Source organism: Stigmatopora argus, chromosome 23 (assembly GCF_051989625.1).
Source record: "Stigmatopora argus isolate UIUO_Sarg chromosome 23, RoL_Sarg_1.0, whole genome shotgun sequence".
Lineage (NCBI taxonomy): Eukaryota > Metazoa > Chordata > Actinopteri > Syngnathiformes > Syngnathidae > Stigmatopora > Stigmatopora argus.
In genome coordinates, this window is record NC_135409.1 from 3674136 (window position 1) to 3686676 (window position 12541).

General features: G+C 44.7%; 1 protein-coding gene and 1 long non-coding RNA gene across 2 annotated transcripts in view; one reads left to right on the forward strand and one right to left on the reverse strand.

Moving 5' to 3' along the window:
* Positions 1–341: 341 nt before the first annotated feature.
* Positions 342–5776, reverse strand: LOC144068826 (uncharacterized). The gene is made up of 8 exons (XM_077593671.1): positions 5466–5776; positions 4694–4896; positions 4521–4622; positions 4357–4452; positions 4174–4284; positions 3975–4098; positions 1902–3409; positions 342–1423 (listed from the first exon to the last, which is right to left on the reverse strand). The coding sequence occupies exons 1-8, from the start codon at positions 5491–5493 to the stop codon at positions 443–445; spliced, it is 3153 nt and encodes a 1050-aa protein (XP_077449797.1). The 5' UTR covers positions 5494–5776; the 3' UTR covers positions 342–442.
* A 373-nt stretch (positions 5777–6149) lies between these two features.
* Positions 6150–12541, forward strand: part of LOC144068830 (uncharacterized) — a 69561-nt gene continuing 63169 nt past the window's right edge. The window contains exons 1-2 of the long non-coding RNA XR_013298314.1: positions 6150–6247; positions 9045–9253. This is a non-coding gene — a long non-coding RNA (uncharacterized LOC144068830). The remainder of the gene's footprint in view (positions 6248–9044; positions 9254–12541) is intronic.

The window sequence follows — 12541 nt, forward strand, 5'->3', positions numbered from 1 at the left end:
ACATTCGCTAACGCAGGGAGAGGCTGATTTCTGCTACTGTGCTGACATCTGTTGGGGAAAAGGGTGAACGATACATAGGACACGAGACGTTTTGGATGTTTTAGCTTTTTTTAAATCTCAAAACTCAAATGTAACCGAACATTAAATTATAAATCAACACCTGAGCACATGTTGCAATAGCATACCATGTATGTACATGATAACTATAACCTGGAGGACAACAGGCGAAATAGCATTTAACAGTCCGTAAAATACAGTACTACCGGAGGCACGATCCATCTGAACCTCGTAAGTGAACTCAAAACAGAAATCGATAAAAACGAGAGAACTACGCAAGAGTAGGTGAACATCCTTTGGGAGGTGGTTTATTCAAAATTCCACCTAAAAAAAGGAAGGAATGCGTCAACGCAACATACACAAAAAAAGGCAAGTAGCGGGAGTTTTACTGGAACTGGATGTGGATTTGGGCGAAGGCAGGCTCTATCTTGAGCTTGTGCGAGACGGCGTGCTCCCACAGCGCCTTCTTGTTGACGAAGGTGAGTCCGCAGTGGTCGCAGGCGAACGTCTTGGCCTTGCCGGCGTGCGTGTGGCGGTGTTTCTTCAAGTGGTAGGACAGTCGGAAGCTCTTGGGGCACAGGTCGCACTTGAAGGGCTTTTCGCCCGTGTGGATGCGCATGTGCGACTTAAGGTAGCCCGACTGGATGAAGGCCTTGCCGCAGACGTCGCACTTGTAGGGCCGCTCGCCCGTGTGGTAGCGGTTGTGCAGGCGCAGCTCGCTGGCCGTCAGGAAGGTCTTGCCGCACTCTGTGCACTGGTGCGGCCGCTCACCCGTGTGAATGAGCTCGTGGCGCTTGAGCGAGGTCTCCTTCATGAACTGCTTGCCACAGCTGACGCAGGGGTAGCGCACGCCGATGTGCACCTGCTCCACATGGTTGTTGAGCTGCACCTTGGTGCGGTAGGCCGCCTGGCACTGCGCGCAGGCCCAGGGACGCTCCTCCGAATGCGTGCCCATGTGCACGTTGAGCTCCGAAGCCGAGCGGTAGCACTTGCCGCACTGCCAGCAAAGGAAGGGCCGCTCGCCCGTGTGCTTGCGCTGGTGCACCGTCAGGCAGTTGGACGAGCGGAAGCGGCCCGGGCAAAGGTCGCAGGCGAAGGGAAACTCGCCCTTGTGGATGCGCTGGTGGACCGCCAGGTAGGAGAGTTGCGCGAAGCTCTTGCCGCACAGCGCGCACGGGTACGGTCCGGAGAAGGCGTGCTGCTTCTGGTAGTGCTCGCGCAGGCGCCGCATCAGCGTGAAGCTCTTCTCACACATGGTGCATGCCATGGGACGGTGCATCAGCTGGTGGCGCTCAAAGGCCGCCTCGTTGGCCAGGATCTTGCCGCACTCCTTGCAGTACAGCGGGTCGTGGATTCTCCGGTGCACCTTAATGAAAAGCGGGAAAACGGTCACACGGAGGCAAAAAGCGGGGGACGCCCCATCGCTCCGTTTGCCCCTCCCACTCCAAACGGATCGGTCGCTATCCGCAGCATCCGGTGACTTGAAGGGAATGAAATACAGTGGTAAGTGGTACCTCTACTTATGAAATCAAACCGTTTCCAAAGGGGATTTTGTAACTTGGATTTTTCCTAAGTAGAGGCACATTTTAGATTTAACAATTCGTTCCACGCTCTTTAAAACTACCCCCTAAACCCAGCCGGGGTGGGCAAACCGATGGGGTGCAGCTTTTTGTTCCAACCGACCCAGCACAGACAGTTTAGCCGACGGGGCTTGTGCTGAAACAAGAAGCACCTGACTGCAAACCACGGATTGCACTTGAATGACACTAGTGGCGCAAAGGTGTCGCGTTTGATTCGTTGGAACGAAAACCCGCAGCCGAGGAGCGCCCGGATTAGCATCATACCTTGAGCATGGTGAGGCTCTTAAAGACCTTGCCGCAGGCACCGCATTTGAGTCCGTCGCGCGTGTCCGCCTTGCACGCCTTCTCCTGGTGCTCCTTGAGCGCCGACAGGAACTCAAAGTGCTGGCCGCAGTTGGAGCACCAGACGGGGATCTGGTGCGCGGAGCCCTGGCCCTCGGCGGGGCCGGCCTTGGCCTCCTTCTTCCAGGAGAAGCGGGCAGACTTCTTGTGGCAGATGGCGTAGATCTGGTGGCGCTTTAGGCCGTGCAGGTGCTTGAAGCGCTTCTTGCAGTGAACGCAGGGGAAGGGCCGTTCGTCCGTGTGACTCTGGATATGGCGGTTCAGCGTCTTGACATTGTCAAAGCATCTGCTGCACACGGGGCACGCGTCGGTCTTCCCGCGAGGCCTCTGGCGGGCAGGTGGGCGCCCAGGTGGTTCCGACGGGGTCTTCTCGGCTTCGGCCAAGATCTGGTCCACGCTCTTGCTGGCCTCCTCGCGCACGCCCTCGTGGCCGTGGATGATCTGGTGCTTCTTGAGTGTGTCGCGGTACTTGAAGCCCTTGTCGCAGCCGAGACAGATGAAGGGGCGCTCCTCGGTGTGCGAGCGCAGGTGCTTGACCATGTCGGCGCTGCACGGCAGAGCGCGACCGCAGATGGGGCACTCTTTGCCCTCCGGCCGTCTCTCGGGGTCCTCGCAGCCTTCGGGCGAGTTCTTGGGGTCTTTGCTATTGCAAATCTCCTTCTGGTGTCTTTTGAGGATGTAGGGGTTCTTGAAACTCTTCTCGCAGAAGGAGCACTTGTAGGGCCGCTCCTCCGAGTGAGACGTCATGTGGCGCTCCATGTCCACCTGCCGCGCAAAGAATTTACCGCACATAGCGCAGTTTCTGTTGTCCGACGTCTCCGAGGACTCGCTCTCGGCCGGCGCTTCGTCGTCGTTGGAATCGTCCCTCTCGTGGACGCGCATGGCGTGGCGCTTCATGTCGTACGGGTCGCGGAAACGCTTGTCGCAGTGCGAGCACTTGTACTTGAGCTCGCGTTTCTCCAAGTGCGTCTCCTGGTGGCGCCTCATGGCGGAGGCGCGCAAGAAGCTCCTGCCGCACACGGGGCACGTCTTGTTGTTGGGGTGCCTCTTCCTCTGGCCCTTGGCCGCATCCGAGGCCACTTGGTCTTTTGGGGCTTCGGCTGCGTTCCTCTTCAGCTGCAGGCGCCTACTTTGCTTGAGGGGCTGGAACGCTGCCGGCTTCAGCGAATTCTCATCTTCCTCACCGCCGCCGCCTTCTTCTTCTTCTTCGGGGTTAGGCTCCATTAAGACGGGCGTCTGTTCAATCTCTATGTAGTCCAAGAGCGTGACCGTCTCACCCTCCACCTGCACGGTGACGCATCCCGCCATCGGTTCGCCGTGGGGTTGCAGCTGGATGCGGCCGTCATCGATGACCACTTTCTCCAGCTGCGGGAGGGCTAGCGAAGACAGGATGCAGTTTCCGAAAGAGGACGGGAAGCTCTGGGAGTAGTCTAGTTGGAACGATAATGGACATAAATGTAAAACAAAAAAAACCTCATCTTTCTCTTGGCGGGGGAAGTGACCGTATTTTCTCACATATAAGCCATGTTTGTAACTCAAAAACGTGATGACTGAATCAAGGGTACGGCTTATATGCGCACAACACTTACAGCATTGCTATACTCTTTCACCATTAGGGGTCGGCAAATTTAAATTTACCATTTGTTAGTTATTTTCTGTTTTGCAGTAAGAAAATAACCATTACTGGATGTACAGTATCTCAGAAAAACCATGTGTGATGATTTTTCTTTAGATGTTCCCTTCAAAGTAACACATTTGTACTCCCTTTTAAAACCATGAATATGGAGGTGAAAATGGTGAATCGGGGGAGTCTTATATGCGTGAAAATACGGTGCCTTTCCCCTCCGCTCATGGACAGCCCTTGACAGTGTTTTCAACTGAGACCGTCGGTATTGAGCAATCATGTTTTCACCGCAGTTGACAGGCGTAGGCGTCCAATCTAATTTGGCAAAATCGATTGGACGTCTATTGCCAGCAAGGAGTCAAGAGGCTCACCAAAAAAATCGAAATGTCCGAGTGCACTTTGGTGCAAAAGCAGTGCCTTCAGGTCAGGTAGGTCAGGGCCCGAGCGGAGACATTCATCCACGGCTTCAGGGGCGGCGCTCAACATGGCGGCCGTCTACATCCAAACAAACATTGGAAAATAATCACCCTAACGCTGATTTTTTTTAATGTACTCAAATAGTTCCGTTACCTGTTGTAGGTCCGGCACAGGCAGAAGCTTCTCCAACTTGGAAAGGAAGTCCAACATGAGCACCTGAAGAGCGCCATCGTATTCCGGCCCAAAGTCAGTGGGGAAAACGTCCTGAAACGTGTGGAATATTCGAAACATTGTTCGTCGATTGTCGGACATTTTAAAACCAACTCGGAAAATAACCTGGAAGAATTTGTCCCTCTCTTCGGGGTCTTTAAAGAGCAGCTCCAGCTGATCCACAAAATTGGATTTGGGAAACTGGACATCGGCAAAGCATGGCTAGAAATGCAGCACGTTTGGATTAAGTGGACAATACCAAAATGTGAAAGCAAAATAAAGAATCCAACCTGAGACGCCCATGTAGATATGAGGGCCTTGATTCGGCTCAAATGCATCTCAATGGTTTCCCTATCTGGGTTTGCTCCAGATCGACACAATTCCAGAACCACCTGCCGCGAACGATAGTCAATGAGTTAAAATGTCTTTGGTTTGACATGGATTCAGTCATTTTTGGTCCCACCCTCGCCCGAAGACCAAGCAGCAGCTGGGCCTTCTGGTCAGCGTTCAAGAGCTCCGGAAGAATGTCCGTGACGGTGCAGATGAACTCTTCCACCACGCCGTAGTCTCGCACGCTGCCACGCTGCACCGCCTGCCACATGGCCCCCGACACCAGGCGCAGAGGTGGGATGAAAAGGCGCAGGGATGGAAGTTGGAGAGGAGCATCTAGACACCAATCACAAGACAGACATCTTGTTTTTAGAGAGACTTTCTTCATTTGTGGTGTGCGAATTGTAGACCAGTCTTCATGTAATGTTCCAACCACTGATCCACCAAACTACTTGAAACTATTTATATTTTTAGAGCAATTTTAGATGAGGCCGAGTTGCCCCATTATTCGGAAACGAATCAGTTTGGGTGAAACGTTATCACTTACACACACCACGTCCGCCTTTTATTTCAAACGTCAATTGCGAGCATTATGTGACGCTTTAGTTGATCAAATTTGCGCTCGTATTGTTATGTTGACTTTTGGGGTGGGAAACAGTCAATGGCAGCTCAAATGACAGCCGAACCCTGCTCGATCTTCCCCATTTTGTCCCAATTACTTTTCAAAAGCAAGTCAATGTTATGGTTTCACTTAGCTTAGCATACGCTTCTTTCTGTGTTAAATCAACTCCCCGCCGCCATCTCACGGCGGGCAGCGCCATGTTGCGAATCGAGCACACACACGGCAAGAGAACCGTACAAAAATGCCCCGGGGCCGATCTTTTGGTTGTTTTGGTTCGCTTTACCGTTTTGGGGCCGATGCAGAATCTCCATAAGTTGACCGGAGGTTGTTAGAAAAGAGATCAAATCGAGTTTCGATTGTGGCTTGACGTCCGCCCAAACTGGCGAGCAGAGAAGAAGGCTGCTCAATTTGATTCCTCTGTGCGCAGGCGGTCGCACTTCCGAAGGTGCTCGTTGTCTTCGCTTAGATTCACAACCGATTGTCTTGAAAATATATTTTGGAATAAAGGCCTAAAAGCAACGGTGACGTAGGGGCGCATCGACAAACTTTGGAATGTGTGAACAGGAAAGATGGCTTTTCCTCGCCCATTTTATGTGCTCGTTAAAACAAGCACTGCCACCTGCCGGTCTTGTCCGGGTCTGCACGATTATAGTGGTCAGGCAAAAGTACATATTACTACCTACATCATGATTTTTTTTTTGCAAATATAATCACAATGTCAATTTCGCTATTATGACTCTTGTTTTGGATTATTATAAATCCTCTTCCAAGAAGTCCTATTTTGTAATATTCCAAGAGAATAGTTGTAATGATAAGATTGAGCCGCAATATTACGAGAATTAACTCATAAATTGTTATATTACAAGAATACACTGGTAATTTAGATGGGGAAAAACTGTAATATTATATTAAAGTCGATGTCTGAACCGCTTTCATGGCATCGTACTAGACCTCCCAGTCACTAGATGGCACTCGTGTGCTCCTGTGAATGTAGGAAGGACGAAACTACGATTGTCTCTCCACACGCATGCCAAGTCATTATTAAGACACTGCTATTTTAACAAGGTAAAAAAAACTAACATTTCCGTCCCTTAACATTCATTATTACGCTTTCAATAATATATTTGTTTACGTTTGAAAAATAGACGATCCAAGTTCAAACGACTAGTTTTATATTTTGATCGAGATGAATAAAGGCGTTTTTCCATTTGTTTGACGGAGGGCACGTGCGTGTTTATGAGAAAGTATTTTATTCATTCATTTTCAACACCGTCATCCGTGTTAAGATAATTCATATATTTATTATGTATATACTTGGGAACATCGCCGAGGCTTATGGATAAAGCGTTTATTGAGAATATCAATCAAAGTGTTTTCAGTCATCTTTAGCTGAGACGGAAGAGAATGGTTACACTAGAGCTGGGCGATATGAAAAGAATTGTTATCACGATAAAAAAAATATATCAGTCGATATCAATAATTACTGTCACATCTTTTAGGTTTCAAATTTGAAACTTCAAACTATTGTGAATAAGAAGAAAAGAGAATATGAAATATGATGACTTAAAAATATTTTTGTTCTGTTTTGTAATAAAGATAAGACAATTCCCCTTACACTATGGAAACTTAAGAATAAAACCTGCAGATTTTTTTACAGGCATGTTTATTTTTATAAACTTACCTTCAAACCAAAAGTTGCTGTGCAATATGATAAAAATAGAATAATCAACTGAAGACATCATCACCATTGGCAAGCAAGCAAACTATTTTCAGCCTCACAAAAAGAAACTAAATTTACCTCACATATGGCCATTTACAAAAATAAATAAAATAAATCAGTTCAATTGACTTATTTTTTTGTATTTTTTTACAGTGTTAAATAGGCACATTGTGTCCTACTGCATATGTACATTCCATGATTATTCCATTTGTCTTTTAATACCCTTATTTGTTTTCTCAAAGCAGAATTTTGGCCCTGTGATTAGGATTGTAAATTAGATTGGTTAAACCAGTTCTCACAATGTTAAAATATCAGTCACATTTATGCAGCTTTATCTCAGAAAATTGCTCTCGTGAAGAAAAAGAATAATATGACACAAACTTTCACTGTGTGCTTTTTTTTAGCATCTAACTGAGGTGTGTAGGTGAACTTGTCAAATTGTGTGTCTTTTCAATAAAATAGTAACTATTACAACAGCTTATTAATTCAAAACTTTTTTTAAATTACTGTTAGACATTCCCAAACTTCGCCGCTCCGTTCTGACCTTGCACATCTTTTCTGTTGTTTTATTACATTTGGGAGGGGTAGAATGTGTTTATCTATGTGTGTGCACAGTCCTAGTCATAACAGTTGAGGACCGAAACGTCAGGAATCCGTAGTGGAGGGCAGATGCCACAGATGCATTTCTCAAAGCCGGTTTTTCAGTATTCCAAGGCATTCAGGCTCTTCTTTGTTTAGACTAGACAAGGCTTTAGGAGCAAAGCTTATACTTCGTTGCAAGCAAGTATGACAAAGCAAAGCTTATACTTCGTTGCAAGCAAGTATGACAATAATATTAATGAACTAAGGGTGAGCAACGCATTCTTTAATAGCAAGGCCATGCATATTCGTAGCAAGCAAATGTAATAACATAATTGATTTAAAAGTTAAGTTTGTTCTATGGCATATACGTACATTACTTTCCTCCTTATTCAAATATGAAAGTAAGTATGGTACCTTACTTTATAAGAAAAGGGAATATGGAATATGATCATTTTAAATTGTATTTTTGTTGTTCTGTTGTGCAATAAAGATAAGACAACTCCCTCCTTACAGTATGAAAAATAAATAACAAAACCTGCAGAAATTTTGACAGGCATCTTTTTTTTAAAATAAATTTACCTTCAAACCAAAAGTTGCTGTGCAATATGAAATAAAGAAAATAATCAACTGAAGAGATCACCATTGCCTCATAAAAAGAATCAGTGTAAATTTACCTGACATATCTCCTTTTATAAAAAATTAAAAAAAAAGTTGGATGAGGTTAACCCAAGTTAACAAGTTTTAGATTTTTGCAATGTTTTCAGAACATTTACATAAAATGGGGAAACACCTTGTTATCAAGAAAAATATTACAGGCTGTCCTCAAATGAGGACAGTGGGTTAAGGACATTTTCAATAAGGCTGCTCTTTGCGCCGCCAGGGAGAATTCACTTGGACTTTTTAGTGGGTCGGCTCAGTGTTATCCTGCATCTCATTTATATATTATTATTTTGGATGTGTTATTGTCCTTTTGCCTTCATGTTCCGTATTAGCCTCTATTGCTAAAATGCTAAAAACTCATTTCCCCATCATCATCTTCTTCTGCTGAGCGTTGGTCTGGAACTAGCGTTCATCTCGCAACAGCGTCCCCGTTTTCTGTGGTGGTCAGGTGGTGTAATGTGTAATTGCGGTTTAAAATTATCGACTTTTTATCGAAAGTTTTTAATATTATTGTTGACAAAAAAACTTTCACATAATTATCGTTTTATCGCCGAGCACAAGCCTACACTCATTTGTGGAAAAGTCTATATTTCCTATTTCTTACTGATTTTAAAACAACTCTTCAACCTATGAATAAATTAAAAAAACTACCTGTGAATCATATATTCAGCCTTTAATGCAAGTTCAAAAGCCGAAAAAAGGCTATTAAAATGTTCGTCTACACTCTTTTATATTTGAACAGCTGTTTTGCGTCGAGAAACGGCAGCACCAAACAGACTCTAAACATTATTTTTGGTTTGTACGGGGTGTAGGGATCATGGCGCTAACTTCAAAACGTTTTTTTAGCAACTATTGCATTTTTGCTAGTTAGGCCTGTCATGACATTGTTTTAATTTTCAGGCAGGAGATAAAGAGACTTCAACAGAACAGCTCACGAACCGAACTCACGGACAGCCACATTCAGTCTTCACTCTGGGAAAGTCATACTCGCCGTTCTCAACTGGCCACCGAGGGAGATGCTAAAGCACCCGTTCGTAACCATGACAACTCCATCACCAACAGTGCTGGCAATGCCCTACCCAACCAGGACAGTCTCTTGTCCAGTGTAGGTGAGTAGATCTTGACATTTACTAATGCCCTTTTTCCATGCAAAGAGTTTAACATTTATGCTGATAGGATTTATGACTCAGGCACGGGAATGTCACGCAATATAAAATGTAAAAAAATAATCATAATAACGTAGGACAATTCAAATCAAACTGTTATTATCATGTTTTTACAGTAATTGAAATATTGTGTTTTTGCAAACTATTGAAAAAGTACAGCATAATGAAAATAAGTTTATCTTTGTGTTTGGGTCCCTCTACCTGCGTTTTACTGTCAGTAAATCCACCATGTGTCACGCTGAAGTCGCATCGCACATGCATGTTGTGCAATGTGCAAATGTCGGTCCTTTTGGGGACGGCGTCGTCATGGGGTATTTCATCGAATAAGAAGTAACAAAGTTCTGCGAGTGTCTGGATTTCTTAAAGGTTTCCTCCAAATTGAAATCCATTTCGTGCTTATTCCGAGGAGGCACATTGATAAGACTTACCAGTGATGTGTACGCCTACTTCCTTTAGAACAGTGGTTCTTAACCTGGGTTTGATCGAAACCTAGGGGTTCGGTGGACCCTCTGCCGCGGAGGTCAAGACACATCGACTCATCATGTCTATTCACGATAACATGCCCTGCTTGACTATCACTGGCTGCAGATGATCACATGACATTGCTTGGCCATTCAGTGCTGCGAGGAATTTATATATCTTGAAAAAAAAACATTTTATTTTATACTAAAGTAGGGTTCGGTGAATGCGCATGTGAAACTGGTGGGGTTCGGCAGCTCCGACAAAGTTAAGAAAATCATACTGTATTTCAAATAACTAAATCAAGCATACTTAGGGAAATGTTAGCTAGCAGGTATAAAAAGGTTTTCCCGTGCCAGCTCCAGCTCCATGCAAAAGAGCCTGCCTAACTTCCAGTTAGTGACTCTTGCTTCCTGGCCAACAGCTATATTGATTATGGCTGTTTTCATCATTCATGTCAACTTCACCACAGTGTAAGCGTTTGCCATCTTGTGTCTTGTAGACGTTAGTAAATCTCATTTCCTGGTGGGGCAGGAGTCCTGTCTCATCAAAAAGGAAGAGCACGCGTCCGTGTGTATTAAAAAGGAAGAGCAGGAGAAAGTCATCCAGATTTGGCCCCAGCACATTGAGGATCAGTTGCAACTTGCAATCCCAACATTTCAAGAAGGAGGAGGAAGTGTCCCCACATATCAAAGAGGAGAAGAAGGACATCAGCAACTTAAGTGGTGTCCCTATGAAGAGTGAGGATGAAGGTCCAGTTAAAGTGAGCGGAGGGGAGACCCCGAGCAGCAGCAGCTTGAAAGGAGGTGACCAAGACCGGTGTGGTGGATCGCCAGCAGGTCACCGCATAGCATGTCTTTCAGACCGTGGCCAAACAACGTCACAGTCTTCTGGCTATGATGACGACAAGGAAGAGGAGTCAGATAGTTGGAAGACTGGTCACAGGGGCAAACAGTGGTAATGCACTCAATGTGACGTGACCTATCGTTAAAGGGTTCTTTTGAAAACGCATACGAGAAAACACTGGTGAGAAGCCTTTCTGCTGCTCACTTTGTGGTCGGAGATTCTCATAAGGGACACTTATATCGTCACACCAGTATACACACTCTGGACAACTACAAGAAACTCTTCTCTTGCTCAGTATGTGGTCAGCAATTCTCTCATAAGAGACACTTAAATCGCCACACCACTCATGACAACCACCAACCCTTCTCTTGCTCGGTGTGTGGTCAGAGATTGTCTCAAAAGGCAAATTTACACACTGGTGAGATCCGTGAGAAACGTTTCTCCTGCTTAGTTTGTGGTAAAATATTTTTTGAAAAGGGAACCTTAAAAACTCACACGAATACACACTGGTGAGAAACCTTTCTCCTGCTCAGTTTGTGGGCAAAGGTTTCCCAAACGTAAAAAGTCACCTGAGGACACACACAGGCTAGAAACCTTTCTCCTGCTCAGTTTGTGGTTTGAAATGTACTGAAAATTCAACGCTGACACATCACACTAGAACGCACACTGGTGAGAAACCTTTCTCCTGCTCAATCTGTGGTCGCAAATTTTCCTCGAGGTCATTCTTAGCTCATCACGCAAGATCACACACTGGGCGGAAACCTTTCTCCTGTTAAGTTTGCGGTGAAAGATTCTCTAGGCAGACCGGGGCCATTAATCACAAATGTGTTGGCGTAAAAAGCAGCCACCAATGAAGCTTTTGCCTCTGATCCGAGTCGTAGCTCTGTGTAGGGACGATTGTGTAGTGATCCTTCATTTTTGCGGTTCATGGGGACCGGAACGCCCCCATGAAAAGTGAAAAAAATAATAAGACAAGCAGTAAATATTTACGTGTTAGAAGCCATTGTATGGTGAAAGGTACCGCTGAAAATGACCCCGAAGTTGTTGGAATTCCTCCGTGTGTGAGACTATAGAACATGTCTTGGCCAGATGTTTGCCATCTGAGATAAGCCAAAAGGTCACATAGACGACAACTTGGCAACAGACAAGTGTATTCTCTATAATAACCTTTATTATTATTCCGTATATATACCATGTATAGTAAGGCTTTTTTCCCTTAAAAAATGACCATGTATAGTAAGGCTTTTTTTCTTAATAAATGACCATGTATAGTAAGCCTTTTTTCCTCACAAAAATGACCATGTAAAAAAGCCTTGCTATACATGTTCATTTTATAAAGGTAAAAACTATCCTTACTATACATGGTCATTTTTAAAGAAAAAAAGCCTTACTATACATAGTCGTTTTTGGAAAAAATAAAAGCTTTCCTATCCATGGTAATTTTTTAAGAAAAAAAGCCTTACTACACATGGTCATTTTTGAAGAAGAAAAAAAAGCCTTATGGTCGTTTTTGCAAGGCCTTTCTTTCTTGCAAAAACGACCATAGGGCTTTTTTTCTTCTTCAAAAAATGACCATGTGTAGTAAGGCTTTTCTTCTTCAAAAAATGACCATGTGTAGTAAGGCTTTTTTCTTCTAAAAATGGCCATGTATAGTAAGGCTTTTTTCTTTAAAAAATGACCATGTATAGTAAGGCTTTTTTTCTTAATAAAATGACTATGTATAGCAAGGCCTTTTTTTTCTTGGAAAAATGCCCATGTATAGTGAGGCATTTTTCCCTTGCAAAAATGACCGTGTATAGTATACCTTTGCAAGGGAAAAATGCCTCACTATACATGGGCATTTTTGCAAGAAAAAAAGGCCTCACTATGCACTGTATAGCAAGGCCTTTTTTTCTTGCAAAAATGACCATGCATAGTATGGCTTTT